At 46.4% G+C, this 13,987-nt stretch overlaps 1 protein-coding gene across 2 annotated transcripts in view; it reads right to left on the bottom strand.

Annotated features, from left to right (window-relative positions):
* Positions 1–6,479: 6,479 nt before the first annotated feature.
* ADAP1 (ArfGAP with dual PH domains 1) overlaps positions 6,480–13,987 on the bottom strand; it is a 71,629-nt gene continuing 64,121 nt past the window's right edge. Inside the window, exons 10-12 of one of the 2 annotated variants that reach the window (XR_014541419.1) lie at positions 12,614–12,842; positions 7,262–11,472; positions 6,480–7,100 (exon numbers count right to left, since the gene is read on the bottom strand). Coding sequence is in view for 1 of the 2 variants with exons in the window: in XM_083585343.1 (XP_083441469.1) it covers positions 11,444–11,472; positions 12,614–12,842 (258 nt within the window). In the remaining variant the exon portion in view is untranslated. Of the gene's footprint in view, positions 11,473–12,613; positions 12,843–13,987 lie in introns of both variants that reach the window. The other variant, XM_083585343.1, reaches the window with a different exon arrangement.

Here is a 13,987-nt window from a genome sequence, read left to right as displayed (position 1 = left end):
AAACCGTGCGCTGCTCTGGTTCGCCAGAAGCGGCTTAGTCATGCTGGCCACATGACCTGGAAGCTGTACACCGGCTCCCTCGGCCAATAAAGCGAGATGAGCACCGCAACCCCAGAGTTGGTCACGACTGGACCTAATGGTCAGGGATCCCTTTACCTTTACTAAATGAACCCTTGAACCAGACCTCCCCAGCCTGGTGCCTTCCAGCTGATGTGGGTGGGACAACAACTCCCATTGGCCATGCTGGCTTCCGCTGATGGGAGGAATTCTGGTCTAACAACCTTTGGAGCACACCATCTTGGGAGAGGCTGCCTTTTGTAGTTGGCACACAATGCCGTATGTTGCTACTTCTATATAGCAAAACCATGCTGCAGATTCTATGTGACAAGCTGCCTCCTCTGGCTTAGAATCTCTTCCTTTGACAGCATTAATTGTAAAGCGGGGTGGGGGTGGGGGGAAGTATTTTGCAGCTGGGGAAAGTGGCGTCATGAAGGTTTTTATGCTTTCTAGAGAACCCTTTTTCTTGCCTCTTCTTCTGTGGAACCCTCACAAAGTCTGCCGTTTGGAGACACATTTTATGGCACACCCTCTGTTCATACAGAGCACTGGTCAGGCCACCTGAAGACCATTGTTGGCCCTATTCAAGCCTGAACACAAACCAAGTTCTTTAGCTATGGTTGACCTTCAGAGAGGTAAGGTAACAGGCCCTCCTTAGACTATGTCCTTAGGCTTAGTGGCTGTTTTAACTGTTCATTAAGGTAATGGGAAAGTTTTTGGTTCTTTCATTGGCGTGTTTTCCTCTTCCCTTCTCATCCCTTTTTTCCTTATGTGTCATGTCTCTTAGATTGTAATCTGAAGGGTGGGACCTTTATAATTGTTTTAAAAAATCTAGGTGTAGTAGTAGTAGTAGTAGTAGTAGTAGTAATACAGTTGCACATTGTAAGGGAAGATTATTAGGGAGGGCAACATGTTTCATCTGCCACCACTAATATCAGTGAGAAGCTTCAAGCTTTCCCAAAGCACAGTTTTAGCAAAAGTGTTTAAGGATTTGAGAATCTGCTCAAAGGTAACTTGGAATATGCACCTGTACTGTACAACCCACTGCTGAGAATGAGCAGGTTCATGCTGTGAAACAAAGCATTTTGATGAATGGCGCTCATGATTTTTGTACATGCTTTGCCTAAATTGCAATCGGTAGCCTATTTCAAGGTTCTTACACTGATTAAAATTCATTTTCCTCCTCCCAATGTCTTGCTGACATTTAGCAGCTTGTGTGGGTTGTTGCTGGTTTTTTTCCTTAAAAGAAAAACCCACATGGAGAGAGACACCAACAGCCAAGCTAAATCTAAATCCCTAATTTGAAAACCTGTCACATGGGGACGCTTTTGTATTTTATTTTGAATCACTAGGTGGCACCAGAGCCTTCATTCTTGGCTTCTTGCTGTTTTCAGAAACAAAAGGGGCTCTTATCTCTGAGTCCAACACCCCTCCCCAATGTTGAATTGCTTTTAACAGCAGCAAACGCATCGTGTGGAGTGTTAGGAAACAATTCTCCCTCTTCATCCCTACGCCCACCATATTGTTTGGTCGAACTGCATGCAAGGTTCTTTCCAAATCAGCTGGGACAGGTATGATTGTATGCGCCCATGTGCAGACCAAAAGCTTGTACCAAGTGGTTCCTGTGATAATAATAAGCATTACTGCCATGATTTAATTCACGGCAACTGCAGTTTCCAAGAATTCAGAATTGCTTGCCCAAGGAAGTGAGGGAGATGAGAGAAGCCCTGTGCAAGACCCCAGCTGGTTTCAGGTGATGGTCAGTGTTTGAAATTCGCCACACCCATTTTGCACCTGGCTGCCAGTCCCTTGCGACCAAGTGAAGATGCCTGGTTGCCAGGATGGCGCCTGACATCTCCACCATCTGAAGGCGCATGTCTGGGTATCCTTGGATCTGGACTGTTTTAACATACTAGCAACACATCTTGTAGAACTCTTATCTGTTACAGTTTATCTGCGCAATCAGAACAAATTCCAGGAACCAAAAAGTCATATTGAAAAATGTGTTTTTGAGCCATCTGGCCCAAAAATGGCAACTAGGCCAGACTATAACCCTGGTTTACAAAGCCATTTGGCACCTAGCTTATATATCTGAATTTCTAACACTGGGTGGGGTAGGAAATCACAACGCCATAGCAGAACCACTGTCCTGCATGCAGGAAGTGGCAGGCACAGTCCTTGGCATCTGCAGTTCAAAAAGAATCAAGTAGCTGGTGAGAAGAAAGACCCTAGAGAGTTGCTGCCGGCCAGTAGCAGGCAGCACTAGTCTAAGTAAAAATGGACAAAATGACTTGGCAAGATAAGTCACCTTCCTTGGTGGTTCTTCTTGTTGGCATCTGTCTGTCTTGGGAGACAATGGAGTACACTTCTGGAGGTGAAGTCAAACTGCATAGTGGCCTCCCCAGGATGCAAGCCTTGGCAATGTGTATGGAGGTCCTGGGCTGCCCAGATGACAAGACCTCCCTCGGCTGTGTTGATGTGGCCCAAAGGAAAGCAAGAGTAAGATGCTTGGCACCAGCTTGGCTTCAGGAGTTGCCAGAAGGAGGAGTATAAGACGCCATCCAACAACCTTACGGACTCCACTGCGGATTTGTGTAGGTTTACGCCTCAGCTTAGCCTTTTCTTCTCGCGAAGATGTCCTGCAAAGCAGGGTTTACTCCCAAAGCCTTTCTCATGAATGAGTGTAGCTGCAAGGCAGCCAAGGTTAGGATCAGTGTCTTCCTTTCCGTAGTTGGGTTACCTTCCCAAGTTGACAAACCCCACCTGCCCCTCATTTCCTTCTTCTCACTTCTTGTATACTCCATAATTCATAGTAAGCCTAAAATCTCCCATGCATTCCCGAGAGTTTTGCTATCTGCAAGGGTTTCGCGTCTGTTTTGTGTGGTCATCCTAGCAAAATGCTGTGTTGGAGTGTTCATGGACTTCTGAATAAGAAAGCAAGTATGCCAGATCTCTCTGGCTAATCAGACAGGCTCCTCTAACCCATCACATCCTCCCAACTAACCTTTTAAGGCAGACCTTATCCCTCTATTACAGATATTAAAAGAACAGCTTGCCTACCAATTATAGGTTCATAGTGTAATCTCCAGTTGCTGCCCTTCTCTATAATCACAGTGCTTGTTTTAAGCTTTAATTGTCATGTTATAGACTATGTTTTGCATCTCATTGCCATCTGACCCTCACAGTTTGCAATTTACTCTCTCTGCACCAGTGTGTGGATGGATGGGTATGTGGTTGGCAAGCAGAATGAGCAGGGGTGGTAGCCCCTGTTATAATGCAACATCATCATCATTATTATTATTATTATTATTATTATTATTATTATTATTATTATTTTGTGTGACTATGACAGCTGAGAGTTCTTCATATATCTGATGTAGAAAGCTTATGCCATTATTAGGTCTTCAAGATCCTTTGTTTCTAGTGAGCTCATAATAGAAGATTGAACCCAGGGCTTTTCTGTTCCACACCTTGGGTTTTTGTGCTCCTGCGCTTCACTAGCTTGCTTTAGTCTCACAGAATAAAACTGGGCTCTGTGCAGCATCTATCCTAGTCCACCTCCCCATCCCTCAGGCAGAGCACCAAGAGCATCCTTGTCAGGTGCTTAATCAAGCATCTTTTGCTTGACAGCTCCAGATTTTCACAGCCTCCTCTGGTTAGGCTCCTTGCAGTCAGCATGTACTTCCTGCTGTTTAGCCAAAATACACATCCCAGTATCTTAAACCAGGCCTTTTTTCTCCCAGCCTTGGCAAGTAGGATAAACGGTTGTCCCCTCTCTCTTGAGATACTGCTAAATACTTCAAAACTGTCAACATCTCTTGTCTGTAATCCTCTTTTTTGCTTGGCTAAAAATACCTACTTCCTTCAGCCTCTCTCATAGGGTTTGCATTCAGGACCTTTCATCAGCACAGCTTTTCTCTGAACCCTTCTCCACTTTAACATCCACCTTCATGTGCGATGCCCAGAACTGACCTCCTATTTACAGGTTCCAAATAATGGACTGAGCACCCAAACCTGGTGTTTTGAGCAATCCTGGAACAGTTGGCATCTGTGCCACGTTCTTGCCAATCTTTCCTCTGTTAAGCTCAAAAGGCCTTTTTTCTCTGAAATTCAGTTGTGAAATAGGTGTCGGCCTTTAAAGGCATTTGCAGAAATAACACGCCCCGTGCAAGTTGGGAAATGCTTCCTGGGTAGCGAGGCCCCTTGTGAAGCAAGCTGAATGTTATGAAACTGCAAAGAGTATGAGAACAGCTGACCTTGATGCAAAGTACTGCAGGAGTACATTGAGAAGGGGTTGCTCCTGGGCACTAGGGAAAGCTCCTTCTTTAGCTATACAGATTGTGGTGAAACCGATATGAGCCATACGCTCATGACTAGCAGTAGACGTTGCTCTGCACTGTCCTTTTCTGTCTACTCTGCATACATGTAATCTCAGCTCTTGGATCATGAAGGGGAACTGCAAATGTAACACCCATTTGGAACCTAAGAGCCCTGCTGGGTCAAGCCAGTGGCCCATCTGGTCCAGCATCCTGTTCTCACAGTGGCCAACCAGATGCCTGTGGGAAGTCCGTAAGCAGGGCCTGAGCATGACAGCACTCTCTCCACCTGTGGCTTCCAGGAACTGATATTCAGAAGCCTCCTCCTACACAGGAAGATCATATCCATTGTGCCTAGTTAGTCCTCTCCATAAATTTGTCTCATCTTCTTTTAAAGCAGGCATGGCCAAACCTGGCCCTCCAGCTGTTTTGAGACTACAGCTCCCATCATCCCTAGCTAACAGGACCAGTGGTCAGGGATGATGGGAATTGTCCCAAAACAGCTGAAGGGCCAAGTTTGGCCATGCCTGTTTTAAAGGCATCCAATTTGGTGGCCACCGCTGCATTTTATGGGAGCGAATTCCGTAGTCTTAACTATGTGCTGTGCGAATAAGTACTTCCTTTTGTCTGTCCAGTGTATTCCAGCACACGAAGCTCCAAATTCGGCTGTAGATGCTTATTTATTTATCTATCTCGGTAATTGTATCCTGCCTTCCAAAGCTCAACCCTTCGCATATACCCTTCACAATACAGTACTGCAAGGCAATTTGCATGTAATATTAAAAGGAGAAGAAAACAAGCACAGAACCAGCATTAAAGGCAACTAAAGGAACCCCCAGAGGCAGAACAAACATGGAATAGTTAAGACCAGTCCTATTCGCACTTAGAAGTGAGTCCCTCTGAAAGTGAATACAGTGGTACCTCGGGTTAAGAACTTAATTCGTTCTGGAGGTCCGTTCTTAACCTGGAACTGTTCTTAACCTGAGGTACCACTTTAGCTAATGGGGCCTCCCACTGCTGCCGCCATCCTGAAGCAAAGTTCTTAACCCGAGGTACTATTTCTGGGTTATTGGAGTCTGTAACCTGAAGCGTCTGTAACCCGAGGTACCACGGTAGTTGGCTGAATATACACCAAGAAGGATAGCACTGTTAAACTGCACCAGTATCTCAATGATTTGCTGGAAAAACTCTTCAGCCACTGATAGCACATAAGTAAAGGGGGGGCTAATTTAAGATCTTGGGGCAGTGAGTTCCATGTATGAGGTGCTACCCTAGAAGAAAGCTCCTTCTTATATTACTACCAACTGTACCTTATAAGAAGCAGGGGAGCCTGCTCCCACAGGTGTATAGCCCCTCCTGGCTGGTTTGGAGGCAGCTGTTATTGCAGGAGCACCTCTCAAAGGTATGAAAGCGTCACCTGGCAAAGGTGGAAAACCCGGTGCAACTTGTTTTGTATAGCTAACGGCATGCCTGCATTGTCTCTTCAGAGAGCCCTTCGCCTCGACATACTGATCCTCTGCACTGGGAATTTCCAGCTTCTGGAGGGTTAGTGTTCTATGAAGAATAGTTAAGCACCAAACAGCTTAACTATAGAGCCTGCCTGGTATAGACCTCTGTGGCTATGGCTCCACTGCCTTTTAATCAGCCTCCATGGGGGAGGAGATGGGCCAAAGTTACTCTGCTGCATCTCTCCCCCTCACATCACTGGATCATCCTATTTCAGGGAGGCTGCCTACTTTTGAGGAGGCTGCCTGGTGTACCTCTGCGTGATATACTGCTCTGGATTTGCAGTCTTCCCATCAACCTCTGCTGCAAGGCAGGCGATTCTGCTGTCACATGTCTCTGTATCAGGCATGACTGGATCATCCAGTCTCTCTGGGTGCAGAATAACCTGCTCAGATGAGGTTTCCCGTCACGTCTCTGCATGAGTTGGGCTCCTTTGTGGGCAAGTATTTATTGCTCTTGTGTGCTATAAGTGAAACTTACTGAGATGCAATAATGCCGTCTTCACTTTTAAAACTGCTGCTGATACTGGATAGATATTTTGAAAACTCTATCATGTTGCTTGCGTCACCAATTTATTTCCTCCACCAATTTAACCAGACATTTGTCTCCATTGATCAGACAGAATAATAATTTATTGGCATGGATGATATTTAGTACCAAAATTTTTTATAACCAGCGACTTAACACATGTATGCAATGGATAAGAGGGCATTTATCTTACAAACACTGACTTAAGAAAGAAATGCATTCTGTTCTGAGACTTGAAACATACCAGCTTCACCCATTCTCCCTTTTACTGAAGTTGAGCAATCATTTCAGAGGGAAACCAAGGCTGTATTGTGTGTGGCACTGATACTGCTGTGGGTGTGCTCTCTCTTACATAATTTGAGAAATTGGTGGAGATTATTGTTGAGCCTGTGGGGAAGCGAGAATTAATATAATTCAGCAGTGTTGGAGGGGGGGAGATGAAGCGCCAACCAAGTGGTAGAGCAAGCAGATGTTGGCAAAGCATGAAGGCTGGCTAAATCTGTCAGTATTACTATAATAGAAAGGTAAACACAGCTAGAACCATAAGAGGGGGGGTGTGGCTTATAATAGCGTAAGGCAGAAATATTTACCATATTGTAACTTGTTTGCTAACTTCAGGAGTCCCAGCGAAGGTTTGTTAGTTGGGGGTGGTTCTCTGGCAGCAGCAAAATCTATGAACTTCTGCAACAGCCACTTAAAGGTGAAGGTAAAGGGACCCCAGGCAATTAAGTCCAGTCGCGAACGACTCTGGGGTTGCGACGCTCATCTTGCTTTACTGGCCAAGGGAGCCGGTGTTTGTCCACAGACAGCTTCTGGGTCATGTGGCCAGCATGACCAAGCCGCTTCTGGCGAACCAGAGCAGGGGTAAAAAGGAAGCAAGAAAGACCTACGATCTCATGCCCTCGGCCAGGAATAGCCAGCACAGTGCCTCCAGATATTGTTGGACTCTTCCTCCCATCAGTCCTAGCCACCCTGGCGAATGATAAGGCATGATGGGAGCCATAGTCCAACAACCTCTGCAGGTCAACTGTTGCAGCTAATGGGTCTTTCACCAAATCTATATGGACTTTGCTTCCTGACATGTTTCCGATGCATTCCACCTGTACAATGCATAGTGGTTTGTTTGGGGTTTTTTTTGGAACAATAAATATTACCACTGTTGTGTAAACTGGGTTGTTTTGTTGAGGGGGGAGGCTTATAGGGCCCGCTTTGGGTTAGAGGGGGGTAGGCTTAGCAAAAAGCCCTCCAGAGCGCCCCCTTTCTGTGTCAGTGGGCGTTTGCAAGTGTGCACCTGATAGAGGCAGCAGCAGAAGACGCCAAGGTCTCGATGCCGCTGTTGCAGTTTCCCACAATGGCCCTGATGTATCATCACTGCAGAACATTGTGCAAAATGAACACAGCAGTTCCCAACCCCAGCTGCTTTTTTTTGTTCCCCGAAGGCAGCGGGTGGTAGCCAGAACAGGCACCAGCAATGCTTTTGGTTGGGACAGTGGGACCACCAGCAGCTACCCAAAGAAGCTGCATGCTGAGCCTGGGAAATGGCCCTTTCAGTCTTCTATAGGAATCTCTTGGGTACAGAACCATTTCACTTCCATACCTCCCACCCAGCTGCCAGCAAGCTGCTGTTAAGTCAACCCTGGGTGGAAACCAGCAGGGATGTTCTGTCCATTTCTCTTGCCCACATGCCACTCCTTTCAATGGACACCCTGTGGGATTTTTCTGGCTTTCCCTGAATGAGGCAGTGGCATTGCAGAGTCTGGGCCCAAAACAAGTAATGCCCTGAGGACCAACTCCATTCTGCTCATCAGTGTGAAAAGGATACAAACCCAGTACAAGACTGGGACAAGCTTCAGTGCAGGGATGGGTAGATCGGTGCTGGACCAAGACGTTTTGCTGCCCGAGACAAAGGATGCAGTGGTATGTTCCCGCCCCGCTATTCACATACAGAAACTGAACTGATTGGCAAGTGAATATTGAATTAACACCAGCAGCAAAGAGAGCTTCCTCCGTCATACCTGAAGGCAGCAGGCTAGTTTGTGGGGTGCAAGGAAGGCTGCTTGAGAGCTGCCCAGCTGTGTCCTCCCAGCTTTTGCTGCCCACTTTGTCAAATAGTAGGGCTGGCCCGGGATAAGATTGCAGAGATGCACTCTTGAGCAAGTCACACACTTTCACCCTGATCCAGCAAGGGAAGTCTGTCTCTGGAAGCTCATGTGGTGTTCATTCTGAATTCATTCATCCATATTGCAATGATCAGCTGGGCCTATTGAACTTGTGTTGGGGAGGGTTGAGTGGGGGGTTAGGGCTACACAGACAGACATCCCCACCAGAGGACTCTGGTTATGTGACAAGCTGCACATAATTAGAGCCAGATCGATTTACAGGGGAAGGAGTAGTTAAGTCAGTTGCAGCAAAATCAGCAAAGATATTAGTTTTGTGCCACATCTTATTGTGGCATGAGTTTCAGGGACTTGAGTCCACCTCCTGATAATGCCAAGGTTGCAGGATTATGGTGTGACATGAAACTTTCTGCAAGGGCTTTTGCTTAGCCTGGAATGGTCTCAGATTGGCCATATGAAGAGCCTTTGTTTCGTCAAAGTGTCCATCTGTTATTAACATCACAGGCAGATTCCCTACCCTGCAGGCAGTTTCGGGGCTCGATTCCCCCACCGTTTTCTCAGAGCAGTGTGCTTTTTTCTTGTTAAGGTCACTTCTCAAGTTACAATTTAGCAGCACAGAAAGAACGCTGAAAGTCACCCTTGTCCAGAGAGCCCCATGCGCACACTCATGCACACAAGGTTTCCCCATTCTCTTCCATGAAGGGGACAAGTGCAATATCCACCTGGCCATACCAATGCATAGGTACGGCCCAGCCAGTTTCAAGACCTATGGAATCCAGTGGGAGAGATTTAAGCATGTGCTTAACCCTCGTTGAAACCAACTGGTGATGCAGGCCAATCCCAGAAAATCCCACTGCACTGATAGGAAGCTGGCTTATACCAAGTCAGACCAAAGGTACGTCACTCAGTACTGGCTTCACTGACCAGCAATGGCTCTCCAGAGTTTCAGGTAAGAGTCTTTCCCAGCCCTAACTGGAGATGTGGGGATTGAACCTGAGACCTTCTGCATGCACAACAGGTGTTTTGCCCACTGAGATACTCCCATTCCCAAGCAGCACACAGGATTGCAGCCTTAAAAGTGCTTAGCTTGCCAATTTGTGCCCAGTTTCCCACATACTAATTTTTATCTCAAAACCACACCAGTCACACAAAGCCATTCAACCATTTTTGGGAATAAAGTGTGTATGCGGACACACTTCCAAAGGACTGGATATATTTCAGCTCGGTAGCAAGAGTGCAGCTGAGAATCCCATGATGTTAACAATGAGCTTATGTGGAAGAAGTTTTCCTGTTAATTTTTACAACAAATGGCTCCCTTTGTTAATGAAAATTGGAAGAAAGTCACAACACTCTCTGGGCTCAGAAAGGAAAGGTAGATCTGATTACCACGCTTCAGCCTGGGCCTGCTCAATTTGTGGCTTCCCAAGTAAAAATTAAATATACGTAGCCACATTTTTTGGCCTACATCAATAACCTCAGAGAGGTAGCAAAACAGATTCTAAAGAGCCTCTCTGGTGGACCAGTTTTGTTGGAGCTGAGGAGTGTGTGAAAAGTTTCATATATGAAAGGCTTTCTCTACCTTTTCCACGGCTTCCACCACTTTTCTCGTGATGGTGCCAGCATTATCAGTTGCACTCCCGGGAGTCCATCAAGAGTGAGGTCAGGAGCCATCGCCCTCACTCCAAAATGGCTTCATCACAAGATCATGTCAACAAATGGAATCATGATCAGAACGGGGACCAGATTTCTGGTCATCCCGCTGAAGCCCAGTAGGTCAAAAAGAGCAAAGAAAAAGACACACACTTGGAGCTGCAAGCACAATTGCCACGACAGGTAAACTCTGCCCCCTCTTTGCATATTGGGTGGGGGGTGAAATTAGGGAAGGGACTTTTTAACTCGGCCACCAAGTTGCCTGCCTCAGCCCAGAACCACACCAGGCTGCATGGCTTGGAATAACCATCTTCTATTCGAATGCTCTCTGAACAGGTCCCAATGCCTAAACACCAGTGGTTGCTCAGAGAGTGAGGAGGGACAGAGGCAGTGGCATCTGAGTGGTGGTGTGCTCACTATTAAAAGAGCTTCAGATTGGTGGTGACCTCACTGCCAGCGCTTCACCCTCTCATGACAAGCACGCTGGTGGGGGAGCACCACTTCCTCTGCCTTCCCCCTCATGTGCCACCACTGCCACATGCCATGACCAAAGCCATCTCGTCCAGCAGAGGTGGACCTGCTGCTTAGACCTGTAGCATCACAAGGCGATAGGCGAACCACAGACCAATGTGCATAAATGTTTCGTCAAACAGTTGTATGAAGTGATGCTTCGCAGGATGCAGTGACCAGCCAACGGTTGTCTTTTGCTGAAATGTCAGCATTGTGCACAATGCTTTGGGCTTCGTGATGATTCTTCCTAGTGGGTTTAAGCATAACGAATGACACCCTTTCCTGGGTGTTTTCTCAGTATATGTCAAGCAAACGGCTGCCATCCTTTGAAAAATACATCCTTGGTCGCTGGAGATGTTTAGACCCTTTAAGAAAGTGTTTGGGCAACATTGCTGCTTAAGGAGGGAGTGGACTGTGGGTATTTTCCCAAATCTCCTGCGGTGAGCCTCTTGCCAAATGTTACATGTTCAAGGACAATGTCCCCAAGGGAAGTGCTTCAGACAGCCTGAGATGTTAAGAAACGCATCATCACCTCCAGCTTAGGAAATGCAACTTTTCATATGTATTAAAAAAAAGTGTCTGCTTTGGCCCCACAACACTGTTGTCGCTGGCCCAGAGGCCCCTGTTATAGCACCTCCCACCTTGCCAGTCCGACGTGATTCGCTGAATATGTTGTCGTTGCTCACATTGCAAGGAACAAACAATGTTATTGGGTTGTAAACAGATTCTCCTTCCTTGGTTCTGTCCAGCATGATACTACTATGGTTTATGCTTGAAATGGGCTTCCACTGTGAAGAGGGGGGAAACAACAGCATTAAAACACTGACATGTAAAGGACAGCTGCAATCTTAAGTGGTTAGTGGCTAAACCACGCCTGACCATTAAGTGCAAATACAACCACCAGGTTGCATCCAATGTAAGTTCTCCTCACAGTAGACCTATTGGGCTTAATGAACCCAAATTAGTTGTGTCTTAATTCCAGTAGGTCTGCTCTGTGTACAAAACAGGATGCAACCCAGTGTCTTAAAGTTCAGCCAGTTAGTTGATTGCTTTAAATTCTTTTGATTGATTACAAAACTACTAATATAAACCACAGATGGCAGGTACATAATAGTTTTGGAGGGAACATCATATATATATACAGTCATACCTCGGGTTGAAGTTGCTTCAGACTGAGTGCTTTCAGATTGTGCTCTGTGGCGACCCAGAAGTAACAGAACGTGTTACTTCTGGGTTTTGCTGCTCGCGCATGCGCAGATGGTCAAAATGACATCACGCGCATGCGTGGAAGCGGTGAAGTACTGTATACTTCTTTGTTTTATTCCCTATGCAGAGTGAATCAATTAATTACTAGCTTGACTGATGAAAAGTCAGTCAATTGATTTAATTCCTGGGCATACATTCGAAAATCCCATTTCTGCTGCACATTTAAGGCAGGACCATGCCACTTGAAACAGTCATGAGTTCCCCCCAAAGATCCTGGTAATTGTAGTTTGCTAAGGGTGCTAAGAGTTGTTTAAGAGACCAGTTCTCCACTCCCAGAGCTTCAATTCCCAGAGTGGTTTAACAGTCAGTCCCTTTTCCTAGGGAATTCTGGGAATTGTGGCCCCAGGAGTGTCATAGGGGCCTCCTAACAACTCTCAGGACCCTTAACAAACTACAGCTCCCATAAATCTTTAGGGTGAGCCATGCCTGTGGTATGATAGTGCTTTAAACGGTGTGAATGTGGCCTAAGAAAGCTTCCTCCGTCTCTCCACCTTCTTGCCTTCTAAATGGCGAATGAGGAAATCCATTTTTTCCCTCCCTTACAGGGCTTAGGTCTTCCTTTCAGCAGCGGGTGCTGGGAACCGAATCTTCAAAACACAAGCTGTGCCACCGAGCCATGATGACCCGCCATCATTGCCAGTCACGTCCCACCCCTCACCTCACCTGCATATTCCTGTGGCAGCATTGGCCTACTGATCACTTTCTGGAAAGCTGCAATCCACTCCAGCTGGTCACTTTCCGTCTCGCAGGCAAAAAGGAACTTCCTGTCTGGAGTCACGATGGTGATTCCATGTTGCCAGTGGTTTCCCTGTATGGATGGCGGGAGCCCTTCCAAGACCTTGTAGCTGTTTTCTTTGCTTCCAATAAAGACTTCCCCCCTGGCGAAGGCATCCTGTGCGGGCGACATAGCATAGGATCTCAGAAGATCAAGGAGGCACCGGCATTTTTTCTTCCAAAAATTCATCCATGTCCCCTAGATTCCAAAGGCCTGACACTGCTGTCCCTGTTCAAAATGGCTTCGGGGCTTATGACAAAGTACTGCTGCTATATATCTCCTATGATGAAGGCAGTGCATGAGATAACAAACAGAATTATTGCAGATCAGCTGATGTAATGTCCCTGCCTTCTTGGCTTCAAAGATTTCTGCAGCAAGTTGGTTTTTGGGGGGTGGGGGTAAGGGTTAAGGGTTAAGGTTAAGGTTTATTTCAGGCAACTGGAAACTATAATTCTACCATCCTTTCTCAACAGAGGCTTCCAAGCTGTATACAAAAAAACAAAACCCCAACCTTTCAAGGAAGTCATTTCAAAATGAACAGGAAGTCTCTCCCATTTTTTCCAGCATCCCAACTGATCCCCAGCATCCTTGACAGAAACAACTCCACACAAAAACTGCAGGGAGATCTTGCAGCTTCAGACAGTAATTTATTCCACTGCCCATCTGTTCTCAGTTTTCTTTTTCTCCCCCATTCATCTCAATCAGTCTGCGCATCTCCAACTTGAGGCTAATAAAATTGTGTCCTAGCTTTTCTGTGAAAGGGCAAGAGCATAAGAGGACCCCTACTGGATCAGGCCAGTGGCCCGTCTTGTCCATCATCTTAGAATTATGGAACTGTGGAGTTAGAAGGGATCCCAAGGGTCATCTAGCCCAACCTCATGCAATGCAGGAATCGCAGCTAAAGAAAACCTGACAGGTGGTCATCCAAACTCTGCTTAAAAACCTCCAAGGAAGGAGAGTCCACAACCTGAGACTATCAAAGAGCTCTTCCCATCACCTCGCTCAGTAGGTTAGAGTATGGTGCTGATAATGCCAAGGTCGCAGGTTTGATCCCCATATGGGACAGCTGCATTGCAGGGGGTTGGACTAGATGATCCTCAGGGTCCCTTCCAATTCTATGATTCTATCAGGAAGTTCTTTTGAATGTTGAGTTGGAATAATCTTTCTTGTCATTTGAATCCATTGATTCAGGTCCTACCATGTGGAGCAGCAGAAAGCAAGCTTTCTCCATCTTCCACGTGACAGCCCTTGAGATATTTGAA

The sequence above is a fragment of the Podarcis filfolensis genome, assembly GCF_964270895.1.
Source record: "Podarcis filfolensis genome assembly, chromosome: 14".
NCBI lineage: Eukaryota > Metazoa > Chordata > Lepidosauria > Squamata > Lacertidae > Podarcis > Podarcis filfolensis.
Note: the sequence above shows the minus strand (reverse complement) of the source record. Positions and strands in the feature narration are given on the sequence as shown.